At 35.4% G+C, this 17,566-nt stretch overlaps 1 protein-coding gene across 1 annotated transcript in view; it reads right to left on the bottom strand.

Moving 5' to 3' along the window:
* LOC110451521 (brain-specific angiogenesis inhibitor 1-associated protein 2-like) overlaps window positions 1-13,370 on the bottom strand; it is a gene marked incomplete at its 3' end in the record, with an annotated part of 28,722 nt that extends 15,352 nt beyond the window's left edge. The window contains exons 1-3 of the mRNA XM_021499589.1: window positions 13,174-13,370; window positions 7,885-7,960; window positions 7,025-7,117 (exon numbers count right to left, since the gene is read on the bottom strand). Of these exons, the coding sequence (XP_021355264.1) occupies window positions 7,025-7,117; window positions 7,885-7,960; window positions 13,174-13,221 (217 nt within the window). The remainder of the gene's footprint in view (window positions 1-7,024; window positions 7,118-7,884; window positions 7,961-13,173) is intronic.
* Window positions 13,371-17,566: the final 4,196 nt, after the last annotated feature.

Here is a 17,566-nt window from a genome sequence, read left to right as displayed (position 1 = left end):
TTTCTCAGTCCTCGCCCACACCAATGTGAGGGCATCACCAGTCATTCTCAAATCCTCGCCCACACCAATGTAAGGGCATTGCCAGTCTTTCCCAAAACTCTGCCCACACCAATGTATTAGGACAACTCCAGTCATTCTCAAATCCTTTCTCTCACACTAATGTAATGGCATTTCCAGTTGCTCTCAAATCGTAATCTACACTAATGTAAGGATACTGCCAGTCTTTATCAGTTTTATGTTATTATTCTAGCATTCTACGTATTTGATAGATGTATAAAACATTGCATAGAAACCAAATGATTTGGAATCAAAAGCCTCAGGTATTGTCATGAAGTTTTGTAAAAGATTTGAATGTTCAAAAAGTGAAAACATCTTCATAATTTCAATAACGTTTCAATGGTGTTATCATTAACGAGAACTTTAAACTAAAAACGTTATGAAGAGGCATGATAAAACCTGTTTATCATAGGCAGGTCAATACTTGAGATTGTCTAGTGTTTGTTTTTATGTATGTAAGCCTACTGTGGAAGTACTTCAGGTCAAGGACAGCGAGTTAACCTGCACGCTCACAGTAACCCACTGGTGGACTGAGAAATCCATGATCGCAGTACCCACTGGTGGACTGAGAAATCCACGTTATTTCATCACTAGTTTTAATACCGTTCTCTTTCACAAGGAAAAAATTAAAAGTGAAAATATGCAAAGATACGCTTTACATCCACTTTTATTAGCCTTAATTAAATTTTCATGGAGCTTTACAGATAAACTTCTATATAAGTTACTGATAACTCTCTTTCATGTTCACCATGAGCGAAGCACTAGAGTAGGCCAGGGACCACTTGGTGCAAAACCACTGAGATCCTGAACTCTGATCATAGAGCTAGACCTAACCTTGTGAGGTACAACAAAGGTCCTAAGAAAGGCCAAAGACCGTCCCAAAAATACATTGCTCATTACCTCAAGGAACTCCAAATGGTGTATTACCTTACTGTACCCGTCAACAGACAATTGTCCAATAAACTGCTGACCATGGAGAACACCATTGGGCTTGTGAAGCTTTTAGATCTGGAAATCCAGAGCTATAATATATATGACAGAGGAAAACTACAACAGTGTTATCCTATTAGATGCTGGGCCAGAGTTCCTCACCAAAATACTGAAACAGATACAATCTAAAAGAGAACTGAAGTATCTGAAACTAGTTAATGTACTCTAATGACACTAGGGGCCTGTTCGTTAATGCAGAACAATCAGTATATAAACATTTTCGAATATAAATCCTGGCGTACCTGCAAATGTTTATGCAGGCCTTGCAAGGCTTTGTCAAGGCTCGCCTGAAAGCAGCATCAGATTACAAGGTCCGATCTTATTTCATAAACGAACAACTCTGGTCCAACCAGTTCAACCATTCAGATCGCGATAAATGAATGCAGCCTAGAACTGTCCATGTTCTCAACGAAAATTATTTCAGAGATCCAGCATGCCCAATTCTATGGGTAAACAGTCAAGAGTACACAAAACCTCTGACAAGGCACTGAATAATGATTGAATATTGTACACAAAGCTGCAAAATGTCCTCAGGGACGTTTTTATCACTCTTACACAGAGATGCTAATGAAACTGCTTCAACCCTTCATTTCATATTCTGACCCATTATTTATACATATTTAACTTGGACAGCTCATGGTACCTAACACTTTTATGAAATGTGACTCAATAACATCCTGCTTCCTGGCAGAAATATTTTATTTTACAAAAGGAACAAGAGAAATACAATTTGAAAGGTTTTCTTGTATATGTCTTTTCTGATTAAATAATACATGTACATGAATCATAAACTTAGATATATGTATTGATGTAAGTACGCGTGACATCATCTAACAAAGACTGTAAGCTTCTGGCCAGCTGCCGGCTGCATGCTCACCTGAAGATAGATCTAAATGTACAGAAAACATATCACTGCAGCTAGGCTTGTCAACTACAAAAGGTATACACATCTGGCATGTTGACATTCAGGAGGAAGAAATAATTTCCACGTTGACAAAGTTTTGAGGAAATTTGGCAAATATCACTAGAATCACAAACCAAACGTGACCACTTTTATTTCCTATATACCGGTAAGTCCAGACATTTCTGGATATTGATATGCTAAAGTCTACATTGATAATGTTGTATGTGTATCCATAAATAACAACTGACAGTTGTTTGTGTATCATGTGCATTGTTAACATGTTGTGGAAAGGATGTAAAACTTATATTGATAAACATTTGTTTGTATATATGTACACATATACATATAACTTACCAAATTTGGAAATATTATGGAAAACAACATGGCTACAATTTACCAAAAGATAAAATAATGGTATCGTAGTTGGTGAAACAAAAATCAAATCATCATTCCTGTTCCTCTTAAGTATCAAAGTTATGGCATGATTTTAATAAGATCATTGAGACAAAGCACAATCATGTTTGAGCAAATGAATTAAGTTGATCCACTTCAAAGGTCACAGGGGTCAAACCTGGTAAAACATTTAAACAACTTCTTCTAAATATTTGGCCTGATTAGCAATTGCTTGGGTCAATTAGGGCTGTTACATTTGGACTTTTAATACTTTCAAAGCTGAAGTGGTCAAGACATTTAAACACCTTCTAAACAACCATTTTTCACCATTTTGTTATGCTTGGATGATGGGAAATTAATTTTGTTAATTTTTTTTTACCATGACTCACACTGAAGGTCACAGTGATTAAATATGCCAAAACCTCTTTGAGCCTTGCTTTTTTCTAATTTTTGACCTGGTCTGGATTTAACTTTTAATACCAAAAATTCCTGGATAAAAATTTGGTTCACATAATTAAATTCACAATAAATATATCAACAAGATCAGTGATATTTGGCGGTGTAGTTTCTGTGGAATAAAGTATAGCAGTATGGAAGTCAAAGCAGACAGCTTTTTCTCTTAAAATTTACAACTGTTTTAACATTCTTTAAACATCTAGCTACAATGTATGCTATTTTCTAACAGCTTCATTTTTAGTGGAACCTACTTGTGAGAAGAATTTCTTTGTTGGACAAACTCAAATATTACATAGTGGGACATAATGTTTTGTTAGTAGAAGATATATTTTGAGTAAAAGCTGCCATGGGATAAATCAATTATAAAACTTAATTGAAATCTTAGGATGCATAATGATCTACTCTAGTATTCATGCAATGTCCACACTAGAAGGTGTGTATATAAATGTATTACACAATCCTCCAATTAAGTATGTGTATAGGTGATCCACAATCCTACAGGTAATATACATTATAAACATGACTACGACTGTCCTTTAGCTTGGGCCATAGTTATTTTTGGTCATATCTATCTACAACTAGAATTTTATTTTTGTGAACAAAAACATATGTCTCTCCTTAATAGCCAATAGCCAACCTTGGTATAAAAAATTAACAATGGGCCACATCTCTTTATATAGTGGGGCACGAGACCCGAATTTAGAATGCGACACTCCTACTTCCCAAGATACATTAAAATTTTCGCAAATTTAGTCAACGTAGGTGAAATAACATGGAAGTAATGCCGTTGACAAACTTCAGTATATAAAATAAACAAAGGTCCATAACTCTGTATATGATGTGGACAAGAATTTTATTGAAAATGTTGCTCTTATTTGACCTTTGACCTTGAGGTAAAGGTCACAGTGACCTAATTCCAGTGCACTGCACACCCTCTGTGGGTGATGCATGCATACCTAAAGTTTCATCAAGATATTTTTAACAGTCTAAAAGTTATGGCCTGGACAAGTTGCGATTGGAAGAACAAGAAGAAGAACCAGAAGAACCAGAAGAAGAACCAGTACTAATACAATATGTCTCCCTTTATTCGAAGGGGAGACATAATAATAAAGTGGTGATTTCAGATCATCTCCACATCATTATAGATCTCTCCCACACATATACATTATCAAGAACCTGCAAAAATTAGGTTTATATCGACATTAAAACAAACTAGCAGTTTAGGGTCCTTTAAAACCCACCTGAAATTTCCTTTTTAGTTAAAACCCTGTTGAATATAATACATGTGCATCAAAAGAGTACAAGCAATATAAGATGAGAATATGGTAACATGATTAAAAGTCCTCAAGGGCTGGCAATACCCCAGTGGCATCATGGTAGCATATGTGTATTTGTCTCTCTAAGATCTCCGTAAATTCTGAGAAATAGCGATAACAAACTTTCAGTCTCAAATTTGATCTGGTTGGCTGTCGGCCATCTTGGTTTTGTGATCAGTCCCAAAATACGGTATGCATAACTTGGGATCAAGGGGAACCTTCATGTGAGATTTGATAAAGATCACTCCAGTACGTTTGGAGAAATAGCGCTAACAATCTTCAACTTTCAAATTAAAGATGGCTGCCTGTAGGCCATCTTGATTTTGTGATCAGTCCCAATAAACAATATGCATAAGGAAGGACAATGGGGAACCTATATTTGACATTTGAGAAATATCCCTCCAATGCTTTTTGAGAAATAGTGCTAACAAACTTTCATTCTCAAATTCAAGATGGCTGGCTGTCGGCCATCTTGGTTTTGTGATTAGTCCCAAAATTTGATATGCATAACTAGGGATTATGGGAAACCTTTATGTGACATTTGAGAAAGATGCCTCCAGTACTTCCTGAGAAATTACGCTAACAAGAATTGTTTAAGGACGAATGGTCGGGGTCGGACGGATAGTCGGGGTCGGGGCCAGACGGATGGTCGGACAGACGGACGGACGGACTACAGACGCAGGGTGATTTGAATAGCCCACCAGGTGGGCTAAAAATATGGAAAAATTGCATGCTATTTTAACTGACCCAATGCTAAGTTTAAGTTTACTAAGGAATGTTATAACAACCTGAGGCTTCTATGTTATACTGCACTAAGTGAAAGTTCTTTCTACATGTATATATCTTTATCTTCTCCCATTGTTCCTAACAAAGATCTATAAATATTTAAAAAAACTTGTCTCTTGACTGTCCTCCAATTCCACCTTTAGTGCAATCTCTTTGAGTATATGTGACACCTGTAAGATAATCAATTTCCTAAATTACCCATTGAACCTTACTTGATAGAGAGGATTATCTAATCACAACATATTACGTCACTCTTCCGGGTTTCAGGAGATAACATTTTGCCTTTCATAGGCAGTTTTTTTATGAAACCTGATATCAATGAGCATCTGACCGAAAATTATCTGCACTTTACCTGCATGCAATTTTTACAAAGCTTTAAATGCTGTAAAATATCATATTTTTATTAACTTTGAGACCAATCTGATACTTAAATTTAAGTATTGTTCTTTGAGGTAGGATTTTTAATTAGAAGAACAACCAACATCCTGAATTCATTGATGATCTCCAATGTTGTTATAATGACCTCACAAACGACATAATTCTCAACTAATTCTCAACACACAACTAGTGATTTTGTTAACAACCATTGTATACACACAAAAAAAAGTTGAGAAGATAGTGACATTGCGACACTTTCTCAGTTTATATATTTTGTCGTGTTAAACATAATAAAACTGACCAGTTTTACTCTCTGTATTCAGGTATTTTTTGTTTGTCCTTTAAATCTTATATTTTATATGATTATTGAGGAAGACCTAACACCTGCACCTGTACAATGTCCAGCAGGGTTTTTGTTAAGGAGATACCTCTGTCAACTGATACAGCCACCACCCACCACAGGGACATGTCACAATATAAAGTATATTTAAAGTAGTATAACTTTACATATACTGTAATGCCCTTGTATCTTCAGTTATATATAGCAAGTGACATGTCCCTGTGACACCCGCCCTTCAGGCCTGCACTCAGCTGACATGGGGTATGTAAATGCAATTTTGTGTTGTCAGGTCAGTTCTAATATGATGACAGATAAAGTTGTGACCTCATTTAGCCAGTAGACTGGTTTATACCACAGGGGAAAGGTGGTCAATTAGCAACAGGTTTAATACCAATGTATATGTGTACATACATGTATATACAAACATGATGTAAATGTCTTTATACCTTACATACTTGTGAAGAAGATTGCAACCATTTATATATAAACTGAAAGCGGTTAAATGCATAGTTGAGATGTGTATTGTAAGGCTTTGATGCAGTTTGTGAATGTCCTTGGAAGAAGAATGTGACTGGTGTCAAAAGACACCTGTTGCTGAGCTCCCATCCTGGTTTTTTGGATGATAATGCATTATGCACGACATAGGTGAAGCCTGCACGAGGTCCTAGTCATTGTTCACATCCTGTCTGCTGATTTATTGCCATATTGTACACATCACATAATTCCGAGATTCACTTCTTGCTCAAACTGATTACAGTATGTCTTATAGCCTGACCAGCTATCTCTCACAGCATTGCTTTACTAAGCCGTTTCACAACATTACAGTGAAACATCTTTGCCACCAATTAGTGTTATAGAAGGATTCAGGAGCATATCAAGGGTGACATAAACAGAAATTATTTTATAAAAAGGAAATAAATAGGGACCTTGAGATATGTTGGTGGTTAAAACAAAATGGCAAATGAAAATAAGGGCATTATATAAACATTAAGGTTTTTTTGTATGTATTTACCTGTATTATAATGTGTGCATTAAAAGAATCTTTACCATTATATTGTGTACTGGGTTTAAATGCAGTAAATCACCATTGCAGTACATACTAAGCTATATATATAATATCACCTCAATCTTGAAAGGTTTTTGCAAATTGTCACACCCACTCTTTCATTCTGTCTCACCGACCCTCGATCCACCTTTGAACTTTAGATTATCTTTAACATCTTTTTTCACCAGGGGATCTGAATGACTATGTCCTAGATGTTAGTTTATTCCAATGTGTGTGACCTTATAAAATAATTCCTATGAGATAGTTACTTTTGATGTGACATAGTTAGATAAGTCCAACAGACAGGACATAGAGGGACTATAGTCCTATAAAAGTGACTTAGTTAAGTTAGTACTCACCTACATCCTCTGTGCCTCCTCTACAGGTTGACCTTGCGATTCCGCCGACCTTGAGCAGTGACTCGGAATATGCTCTGGCTGATGCAGTTAGACCTATAAATAGAATGTATGAGGACTCATTTGCATGCGATTGATTTGTGTCCTAATTCCATCAAACAATAAAAGCATTCTATATCAATAGATCTTCCAAAATTATACCTTTTTAATTCCATTTTTTCCTCCCCTCTCCCAAAACCCTTAATATTTAATTTACATGTATACAATTTTTATGACAATTTTGTACTTTTCATTTGTACCTAAAGTAATATAAATGAACTCTTTTTTTTTAAAACATGAATGTTCTACTTTAATGTGAAGTAGATTTTTAAGTAGAAGTATGTCCCATGAAAAGTAGCAATGAAAATAAAATATAAATGCACCTCCACCACAACCACCACCACACACATACGAACACACACACAAATTTACAATAATTAAATTTGGGGCCAGTGAACTTTTTCCAAATAATCAAAAAAACAGCATTACGCACTGTTCTGATGCAAATACATGCATGTATCACAATTCAATTAATTTTTCTATAATTAACCATGCAAATACTTTTTCAAGTTTTCCAGCAAAAGGTGGAAGTCATTTGTCTCTTTATCTAGCAGTACATTAAACAATAAATCACTTTGATAATTTCTCATAACCTCAGCTAGGTGTACTTAGATGAGGCTTCATTTCCCTGTATAACTGTAGGCCATTTTACTGACAATGCAGTCTAGTGCTGAAGCTATATGTCAAATGTGATTGGTTGGTGTGAGGTCAAGACAGGTCATGTGTGACAAACAGTGGCCAGACTTCTGAGAATGACAGGTTACCTTGGAGGGCTTTGTGGTAGGCTTTCCCACATAACAGGACCTGTTTTATCCCTGGGTTAAAGTTCTCCGTTAGACCCTGAAAAAGAGCATACCAACAATATAAATATTTGTAACATTATGCACAGTATGAACAGTGGTCAATATAGGAGGATCTTATTTTCTATATCAAGATACAATAATTTGTAGAAAAAAAATCGAAAAAAAAGCAATTTCTTTTACGCAATATAATTCATTTTGCAGGGCTGCAGAACCAGAGAGAGAAAGAGAGAAGTGGGTTACAGGGTGGGGGGAGGGATGGCATCATTTAAAATATGTTCACGAACACAAAACAGAAGTTTGTTTTCAAAGCATCACTTTTTACCAAACAGTTTCTTTATAGGGATTGCGAGAAAAACAACAATTTTCCAGTTTGGTGATTGAATTTTTGATCATCCATCCCTTGAGGACAAGTTTGAAAAATTGATATACAATACTTTATCACATAACCAATGTTATGTGATAACATTGGTTACTGTTCATGAGCTTCCTAATACATAGTTAATTCAAGGTTCAGGGTTTTACCATTAGGACTGTTCTTAACGCGACATAGAAATCAACTGTTATCATAAATGACATCAGGAGTGTGAACAGCGTTCGGCTCGCATGGAATGTCATGTTTTATACTCCTGCCCTTGACAAATATGTCCTCTATGAATATTCTAAACACACACAGTCACTCCATGATTTATGAAGTGTCATGTACGCACCAGAAGTTTAATTAATTAAACAATTCCACTTGAGACATCGCGAGTAATAATGTCAACAAAAGAGTTTTTTAGGAATCACTTTCGGTACAATTTAGGTGAATACAGGTTTAGTTACGTGCACTGAATGAGCGATAAATCACCACCACTGTGACCAGATATATCACCGACCAAACTGGAATCCTCATGAGACAGGATTTTTTCCCTATTTTTCAAAATCTTAAAACTTACATTGACAACTGCATTTAAACTGAAAGAGACATTCAATAATTATATGTAGAGTCATGAAAGGTGTCAACAATTACTAAGTCTCTATCTTGAATTTCTCTTATGATTAAAGATATATTTCTTTAACATTTTTTTTATATTTTATCTGAAGATTAAATTAAAAACTATTCCATAACAACCAACACCAAACAATTAATACAAATAGAACACACCTAGCTATAGCACTAACAAATAGAACACACCTATAGATATAGCACCGACAATACAGGTGCACCATCCCACTACCTGTGGACTTCGTAGGTGGTGTTTACACATATTGTGAAATGTTTAAGTGAAGTTTAAGATAGAAGAGGATTTAAGGCCAAGTTTTCCCTTTGTAATTGATGTTTTTTTATTTGTGCCAAAAGTAACACAATATAACTACTAAGTAGCATAGCCAATGTCATGTAGATGTCTTTTAAATGATACTTAATTTCACTTTTATTTCATCCTCATCTGTTTTTTATTATTGTTAATGACCTCTGGAAAGTGGTCAATAGTTGACAAGGAGGTATGAAGCATTGCCCTAGAATGTATAAGTCGCTGGCAGGAGTACAGTCAAATCTGTACCAAGATATCCCACCCATTCACTAAGGGAAATCTCAAAAGAGGTCTCTAATGTGGATTAAGTATTATCAAACTGTAGAGGGAATAAACTGCTTAGAATGGATGAGAAAATGGTTAAAACTTAAACTGTAGCAGTTATAAATATGAAAATGTTAACTGGTTATATAGGCATTACAAGAAAAGAATATTGTAAAGATGTATTCAGGTGTAGATTATTACACTATTTTGTCAATCACTTTATCAAAAAGGATTTCTTAAGGATCACGTGTTGATCTCTATACTACTGCATCAATGTAGAAACTTCAGATCAATATAGACCCCTCAGATCAAGGCGGGATTTCTAGACACTTTATCAATATAGACCCCTCAGAACAAGGAAGGATTTCTAGACACTTTATCAATATAGACCCCTCACAGCAAGGAGGGATTTCTAGACACTTTATCAATATAGACCCCTCAGAACAAGGAAGGATTTCTAGACACTTTATCAATATAAACCCCTTAGATCAAGGAAGGATTTCTAAACACTTTATCAATATAGACCCCTCACAGCAAGGAGGGATTTCTAGACACGTTATCAATATAGACCCTTCAGAACAAGGAAGGATTTCTAAACACTTTATCAATATAGACCCCTCAGATCAAGGAAGGATTTCTAAACACTTTATTAATATAGACCCCTCACAGCAAGGAGGGATTTCTAGACACTTTATCAATATAGACCCCTCAGATCAAGGAGATATTTCTAGACACTTTATCAATATAGACCCCTCACAGCAAGGAGGGATTTCTAGACACTTTATCAATATAGACCCTTCAGAACAAGGAAGGATTTCTAAACACTTTATCAATATAGACCCCTCAGATCAAGGAAGTATTTCTAAACACTTTATCAATATAGACCCCTCAGATCAAGGAAAGATTTCTAAAGACTTTATCAATATAGACCCCTCAGATCAAGGAGGGATTTCTAGACACTTTATCAATATATACCCCTCAGATCAAGGAAGGTTTTCTAAACACTTTTTCAATATAGACCGCTTAGATCAAGGAAGGATTTCTAAAGACTTTATCAATATAGACCCCTCAGATCAAGGAAGTATTTCTAAACACTTTATCAATATAGACCCCTCAGAACAAGGAGGGATTTATAGACACTTTATCAATATATACCCCTCAGATCAAGGAAGGATTTCTAGACACTTTATCAATATAGACCCCTCAGAACAAGGAGAGATTTCTAAAGACTTTATCAATATATACCACTCAGATCAAGGAAGGGGTCTAAAGACTTTATCAATATAGACCCCTCAGATCAAGGAAGTATTTCTAAACACTTTATCAATATAGACCCCTCAGAACAAGGAGAGATTTCTAAAGACTTTATCAATATATACCACTCAGATCAAGGAAGGGGTCTAAAGACTTTATCAATATAGACCCCTCAGATCAAGGAAGTATTTCTAAACACTTTATCAATATAGACCCCTAAGAACAAGGAGAGATTTCTAAAGACTTTATCAATATAGACCCCTCAGATCAAGGAAGGTTTCTAAAGACTTTATCAATATAGACCCCTCAGAACAAGGAGGGATTTATAGACACTTTATCAATATATACCCCTCAGATCAAGGAGGGATTTCTAAACACTTTATCAATATAGACCCCTCAGATCAAGGAGATATTTCTAGACACTTTATCAATATAGACCCCTCACAGCAAGGAGGGATTTCTAGACACTTTATCAATATATGCCCCTCAGATCAAGGAGGGATTTCTAAACACTTTATCAATATAGACCCCTCAGATCAAGGAGGGATTTCTAGACACTTTATCAATATATACCCCTCAGATCAAGGAGGGATTTCTAAACACTTTATCAATATAGACCCCTCAGAACAAGGAGAGATTTCTAAAGACTTTATCAATATAGTCCCCTCAGAACAAGGAGGGATTTCTAGACACTTTATCAATATATACCCCTCAGATCAAGGAAGGTTTTCTAAACACTTTTTCAATATAGACCCCTTAGATCAAGGAAGGATTTCTAAAGACTTTATCAATATAGACCCCTCAGACTAAGGGGAGATTTATATAGACCCTCAGAACAAGGAGGGATTTCTAGACACTTTATCAATATATACCCCTCAGAACAAGGAGGGATTTCTTGACACTTTATCAATATAGACCCCTCAGAACAAGGAGAGATTTCTAAAGACTTTATCAATATATACCACTCAGATCAAGTAAGGTTTCTAAAGACTTTATCAATATATTCCATTCAGATCAAGGAAGGTTTCTAAAGACTTTATCAATATATACCACTCAGATCAAGGAAGGTTTCTAAAGACTTTATCAATATATTCCATTCAGATCAAGGAAGGTTTCTAAAGACTTTATCAATATAGACCCCTCAGGTAAAGAAAAGATTTGTAGACACTTTATCAATATAGATCCCTAAGATTAAGTAGATTTTTACTCTTATTTACCAAGGTTGATCCCTCAAATCAATTGTAGATTACATGACAAATCTGCACATACTTAGTATATATTTTGACTGTTTTCTCTTCTGATTATGACCCATCCCCTCCTAGACTAACATATTATCATAGTTTCCAGAAACGCATCATACAAAGTGTTATGAATTTTTTCTTTGTAAATCAGAGTGAAATAAATTATACAAGAGATACATGTATACACATTGTGTATTGTTGTGTCAAGTTTTGCTGCGAGTTCCCACCACATGTCAGCACATATATATGTACAGGTAAACAAACGTCTCCTGCCATGGTAAGGTCAACTTTTCACCATCTGAGCAAGCCTAAGGTGGATGTTCTTATTCAGAATGTATTGGATTAATCTTTATACTATTCAATAGACTTGTATACAATTTCCTATCCAAAGGAAGCATGACATAAATATTCTTGGTTAAAAAAACTATGATATTAGTTTTATACACTCAGTATTATACTGAACATCCGGCATGATCACCCCAGCCCTGGCCCTAACACCAGACTTAGACATTTTGACATATAGATGTCTGGTCTAATGTCAAAATGTCCAAGTCTGGTGTTAGGGCCAGAGGAAACTTTGGCTAGATCACCCCAGAAACGTATATAACATACAATTATCAATTCATATAAGTATATTAATAACTCTGCCGTCCAATTATTCTCATCATGGCGCTGTTTTGAATAAATGTCTACATACTAATTTCATGGGGGTTTCTGTCCTCTCTACAGCCGAATGGTCAGATCAAGAAAGGCATTAATTCATATCTAAATTGATTGTATTAAGGCTTGTGTGGCGTGACTTAGCCACAACTTAGAAATACCGTAAATGGGGATTTATTGTGGCTGATTAAGCTGCTACATATCACAGAATGATGTGGCTTCAAGTCTAGCTTCAGCTGCTGAACACAGCGACCTTCACATTGGTATGATGAAGGTATGTCGACTGACCAGACCTCGGGATATAAAGTGTGTGGGCATACACGATTTTACCGTGCTCTAACGTTTGTGCTGATAAAGCTGTTCAATTTATACAGGTATACAACTTTACACATTAAACATGTATACTTGGTATCGATCTAGAGAACCGTTAGGTAAAGGTACACCTAGCGAAAGCTCAACAGGTGTGGCAGGCAATCTCAGCAATCTTACACCTACCAATATTTGTCCGTCAGAAAACCGTAATATAATTTCACCCTTACCCTGTATACCGCCTCAGTGTGTTGGTGTACTTCCTCAGAATTCTTCATATTTATCCGACCAAAATGTCACAGGTATCAACGTAACATCTCCACCGTACATATGACAACTACTACCTGCAGCAGACGTGCGCTTGTGTATATTGTTACCGTTATGTGTCAAGGGTCAAAGGTTAATCTGAGATGTTATCTGAAGCAGACGACACCTGGTGCGATAAATTCTACATGCACATATTTACCTGGAAACCTGTACACACCAGTCCAATGTATTTTGGTGTATCTTTCACGTAGATTTACACTGCCATAGAGAGTTATGATACCATTCAATTCTATTAAGGGGTATTTTATCTAAAATCTCGACATGGACATCTCCCGATCGCGATACGCATTTATTGTGACAATATAACACATAACACGACAACACATTTACCTAACACTTTAGTATCTGAATTCACGTTTACTGGACGTTGTCAAATGGTCATAATGTATCAGTCCAATAAGCTTAGCTATAAAGTGATACGTGTCATAGATAGTTATATAACCAAACATAGACAACGTTTTCAAAACTTAAATAATCTAATTCCGTGATAATAAAACAAGAACAAAACCAAATACAAATACAAACATATACACTGTTGGAAATAATCTCCTTTTGTGGAAGGTCCTTACTTCTTTTTTTATTTATAGAGCCTTTCTGAAAATATGAGTTAACATGCAGAACGAAGTATAAGTTATGGTGTAGAACGAAGTGTAAGCATAAGTTATGGTGTAGAACGAAGTATAAGTATAAGTTATGGTGTAGAATGAAGTATAAGTATAAGTTATGGTGTAGAACGAAGTATAAGTTATGGTGTAGAACGAATAATAAGTTATGGTGTAGAACGAAGTATAAGTATAAGTTATGGTGTAGAACGAATAATAAGTTATGGTGTAGAACGAAGTATAAGTATAAGTTATGGTGTAGAACGAAGTATAAGTATAAGTTATGGTGTAGAACGAAGTATAAGTTATGGTGTAGAACGAATTATAAGTATAAGTTATGGTGTAGAACGAAGTATAAGTATAAGTTATGGTGTAGAACGAAGTATAAGTATAAGTTATGGTGTAGAACGAAGTATAAGTAAAAGTTATGGTGTAGAACGAAGTATAAGTTATGGTGTATAACGAATTATAAGTATAAGTTATGGTATAGAACGAAGTGTATAAGTTATGGTGTAGAACGAAGCATAAGTTATGGTGTAGAACGAAGTGTAAGCATAAGTTATGGTGTAGAACGAAGTATAAGTATAAGTTATGGTGTAGAACGAAGTATAAGTATAAGTTATGGTGTAGAACGAAGAATAAATATAAGTTATGGTGTAGAACGAAGAATAAGTATAAGTTATGGTGTAGAACGAATTATAAGTATAAGTTATGGTGTAGAACGAAGTATAAGTATAAGTTATGGTGTAGAACGAAGTATAAGTATAAGTTATGGTGTAGAACGAAGTATAAGTATAAGTTATGGTGTAGAACGAAGTATAAGTATAAGTTATGGTGTAGAACGAAGTATAAGTATAAGTTATGGTGTAGAACGAAGTATAAGTATAAGTTATGGTGTAGAACGAAGTATAAGTATAAGTTATGGTGTAGAACGAAGTATAAGTATAAGTTATGGTGTAGAACGAAGTATAAGTATAAGTTATGGTGTAGAACGAAGTATAAGTATAAGTTATGGTGTAGAACGAAGTATAAGTATAAGTTATGGTGTAGAACGAAGTATAAGTATAAGTTATGGTGTAGAACGAAGTATATAAGTGATGGTGTAAGTTCTGGTAATACCATATTTCGATGCAAGTTATATGACATCTATATAATGCACAATTAACATACACAAAGTAGGAAAAACAGTTCTAAGTTTTGGGTTTGTTTGCGTTACAGCTAAGGTCATTATATGAAGCCAGGCGCGTTGGGAGACACTTCCGTGATATAGAGTAGAGAAGTAAGAAAAGAGATACGGATCCGACGAAACCTCGGGTTCTAGTACTAAGGCAGCGTAAAGGAACGCACCGGTATAAGTATGGTGTACTTGTCCCTATTTTGACATAAACATGACCAATAGTTAAATCAAAAATAACATTTTTTTCCCCGGCAGATTTAGATATCTTTTCTTTGATCTGTCCATAATCAGAAAAGAAAGTCTTGGATGTGTGCCGCACGCTTATTTTTAACGGCCGTCAAAGTTGCTACTTTGAACAATATGCAACAAAACATGAGGTTTTTACAGCCTTTTAATGCGTTTTTAAAACCGAACTCATTCATGAACCACCAACTCCTGGGCTGTTGAATTTAATCATTCGTGTCATCAAATAAAACCAAAATTTCTATTATGAAAAAGCGGTACAAACATGCACTTTTATCGAAAATTTGAAAAAAAAAAAGACCAAAGTTTTACAAAGGCGGATCCAAGGGATTTATCAGGTTATCAGATTTCATCTTAAACAAAGATACTAAGGTGTTAATAGTCCGATCCCCGCACTCTGTACTTCGAGCCATCCTAATGATGACGTATGAATATCATCCTTGGGGTGGGGGATTATACCAAAAGTTAAACTTCACACATAAAACGTGTAAAATTACTCTGAACACCTTAGTTTAGGTCAACATATAGCTGTAGCAAATTCTCAGGTCCCATGGCTCTTAATATTATGTATTTTCTCTCCTCCCTCGAATTTTCATTACAAAATCGAAGGCTATGAAGTAGACAAGTTTTATTTCTTTACTGAAAATCAATTTCAGAATCGCGCGGCAGTGCAACGGTATTAGCTACTCTGTAGTCGGCTTGGTCCGAGGTTCTGTATCACTGCGGGTCGGCACGCGAACAAACCTTCTGTTTTTGTTTTGCCGGACCGTTTACGATCTCGCTTTGGGTTCATCGCGCAGACTGCTTCAAAATTTGGTTTTAGATACGAAACGAACTATATAACCATCTTAAAATGGCACCGGGCTACACACTCGTACATGGACAGTTACATAAATCTCTAGCTGACATAATAATTTGCATACGATATTCCACACGATATTTGAGCTGGTGACAAATTACACTCAATACACACGAGTTATCTCCCTTCGAACCATCAACACAGAAAGATTATTAATTTCTATTAAATTTCCACCGTCTGAAAATATTTTTTGAGCAATCTCATTGGTACGAAACTATTTTAGACTTGAAAAAGCATACAAGGTACAGGCAAACTCTGCCTGAGGGAAACCGGGGTTCGTGTAGTTTTAATGTATGAATACTTTTTTTTTTTTTTTTTCAACTTTTCGAATTCGTGAATTGTCCGTGGTCAGTTATGACTTTGTCGGGTATTCCGTGTTGTGGCATTTGGCTGTTCAGATGGTATTGGTCTTGTTTGTGCAAGTTAACCAATTAAACCCATTTTGAGTAGTGGTTAATATTAAATTTGTACAGACCAGCAAAAAAATGATCACGGTCTGTCAGGAACATCGTCTTTCTTCAGATCACAAATGTGACTTTTCGAGAAGGAATTTTCGATATCCGGTGTTTATGCTTTGGCTGAAAAATGTCCGCGGAGTTGCACCTAATATCAACTAAGTGTTATTTGCGTATATTATTCAATATGTAGATTATAGCACCACAAGTTCCACACGCGACACCATGTTCCTGTTTGTGTACAATACGAACGCATGTATAGGACTATTCGTCATTGTGTTGTGACTCGTCGTCTTTAACTACAACTCAGCATCCTTGGATGCTTCGGAATCCGTGGCATTTCAGAGATGAAATTGACTTCGAGAAATAACATATAGCACTGAAAAAATTATAGATGTTCAAAACTCTACTACAAGGGTATACGACAGTTGTTTTTCTTTGTCGACAAACGCACGCATTTCGTACGATACACCAGCGACTGTCTTTAGAATGTTACTCACATTTTCTATTGTGACCTGTTTTATAGAAACCTGGTATGAAAAAAGGTGTTTCGCCTGCCAAATTAGACACCATTCACACGTATTAGTCTAATCGAAATAACTATCTCCCTTTAAATAAACGATGGGGGCGGAGATAGATCCTATAAAGAGAAGGGACATTTTTGAAAAATATGAAAGTAAATATGATATTATTTTTTTGATTGATACACATTCAAAGAAGGAAGTAGAAGGTCATCGAAAATTTGGTTTAATTCTTATACATCAAACAGTGGCTATTCTTTTTAATAATACTTTCAGTTATGTAAACTATTATATCAACATTGAGGGACAAAACAGGCAATATTATTATCTTAGATATCAGCAATAGAAATTTGACACTTGTAGCAGTTTATGGTCCAAATGAAACAAATATTATTTTTATCATTTTTTATCGAATCAATTACAGTTACGTGAAAGTACA

The sequence above is a fragment of the Mizuhopecten yessoensis genome, unplaced genomic scaffold, assembly GCF_002113885.1.
Source record: "Mizuhopecten yessoensis strain PY_sf001 unplaced genomic scaffold, ASM211388v2 scaffold6129, whole genome shotgun sequence".
Lineage (NCBI taxonomy): Eukaryota > Metazoa > Mollusca > Bivalvia > Pectinida > Pectinidae > Mizuhopecten > Mizuhopecten yessoensis.
This window is presented reverse-complemented; position numbering and strand designations above follow the sequence as displayed.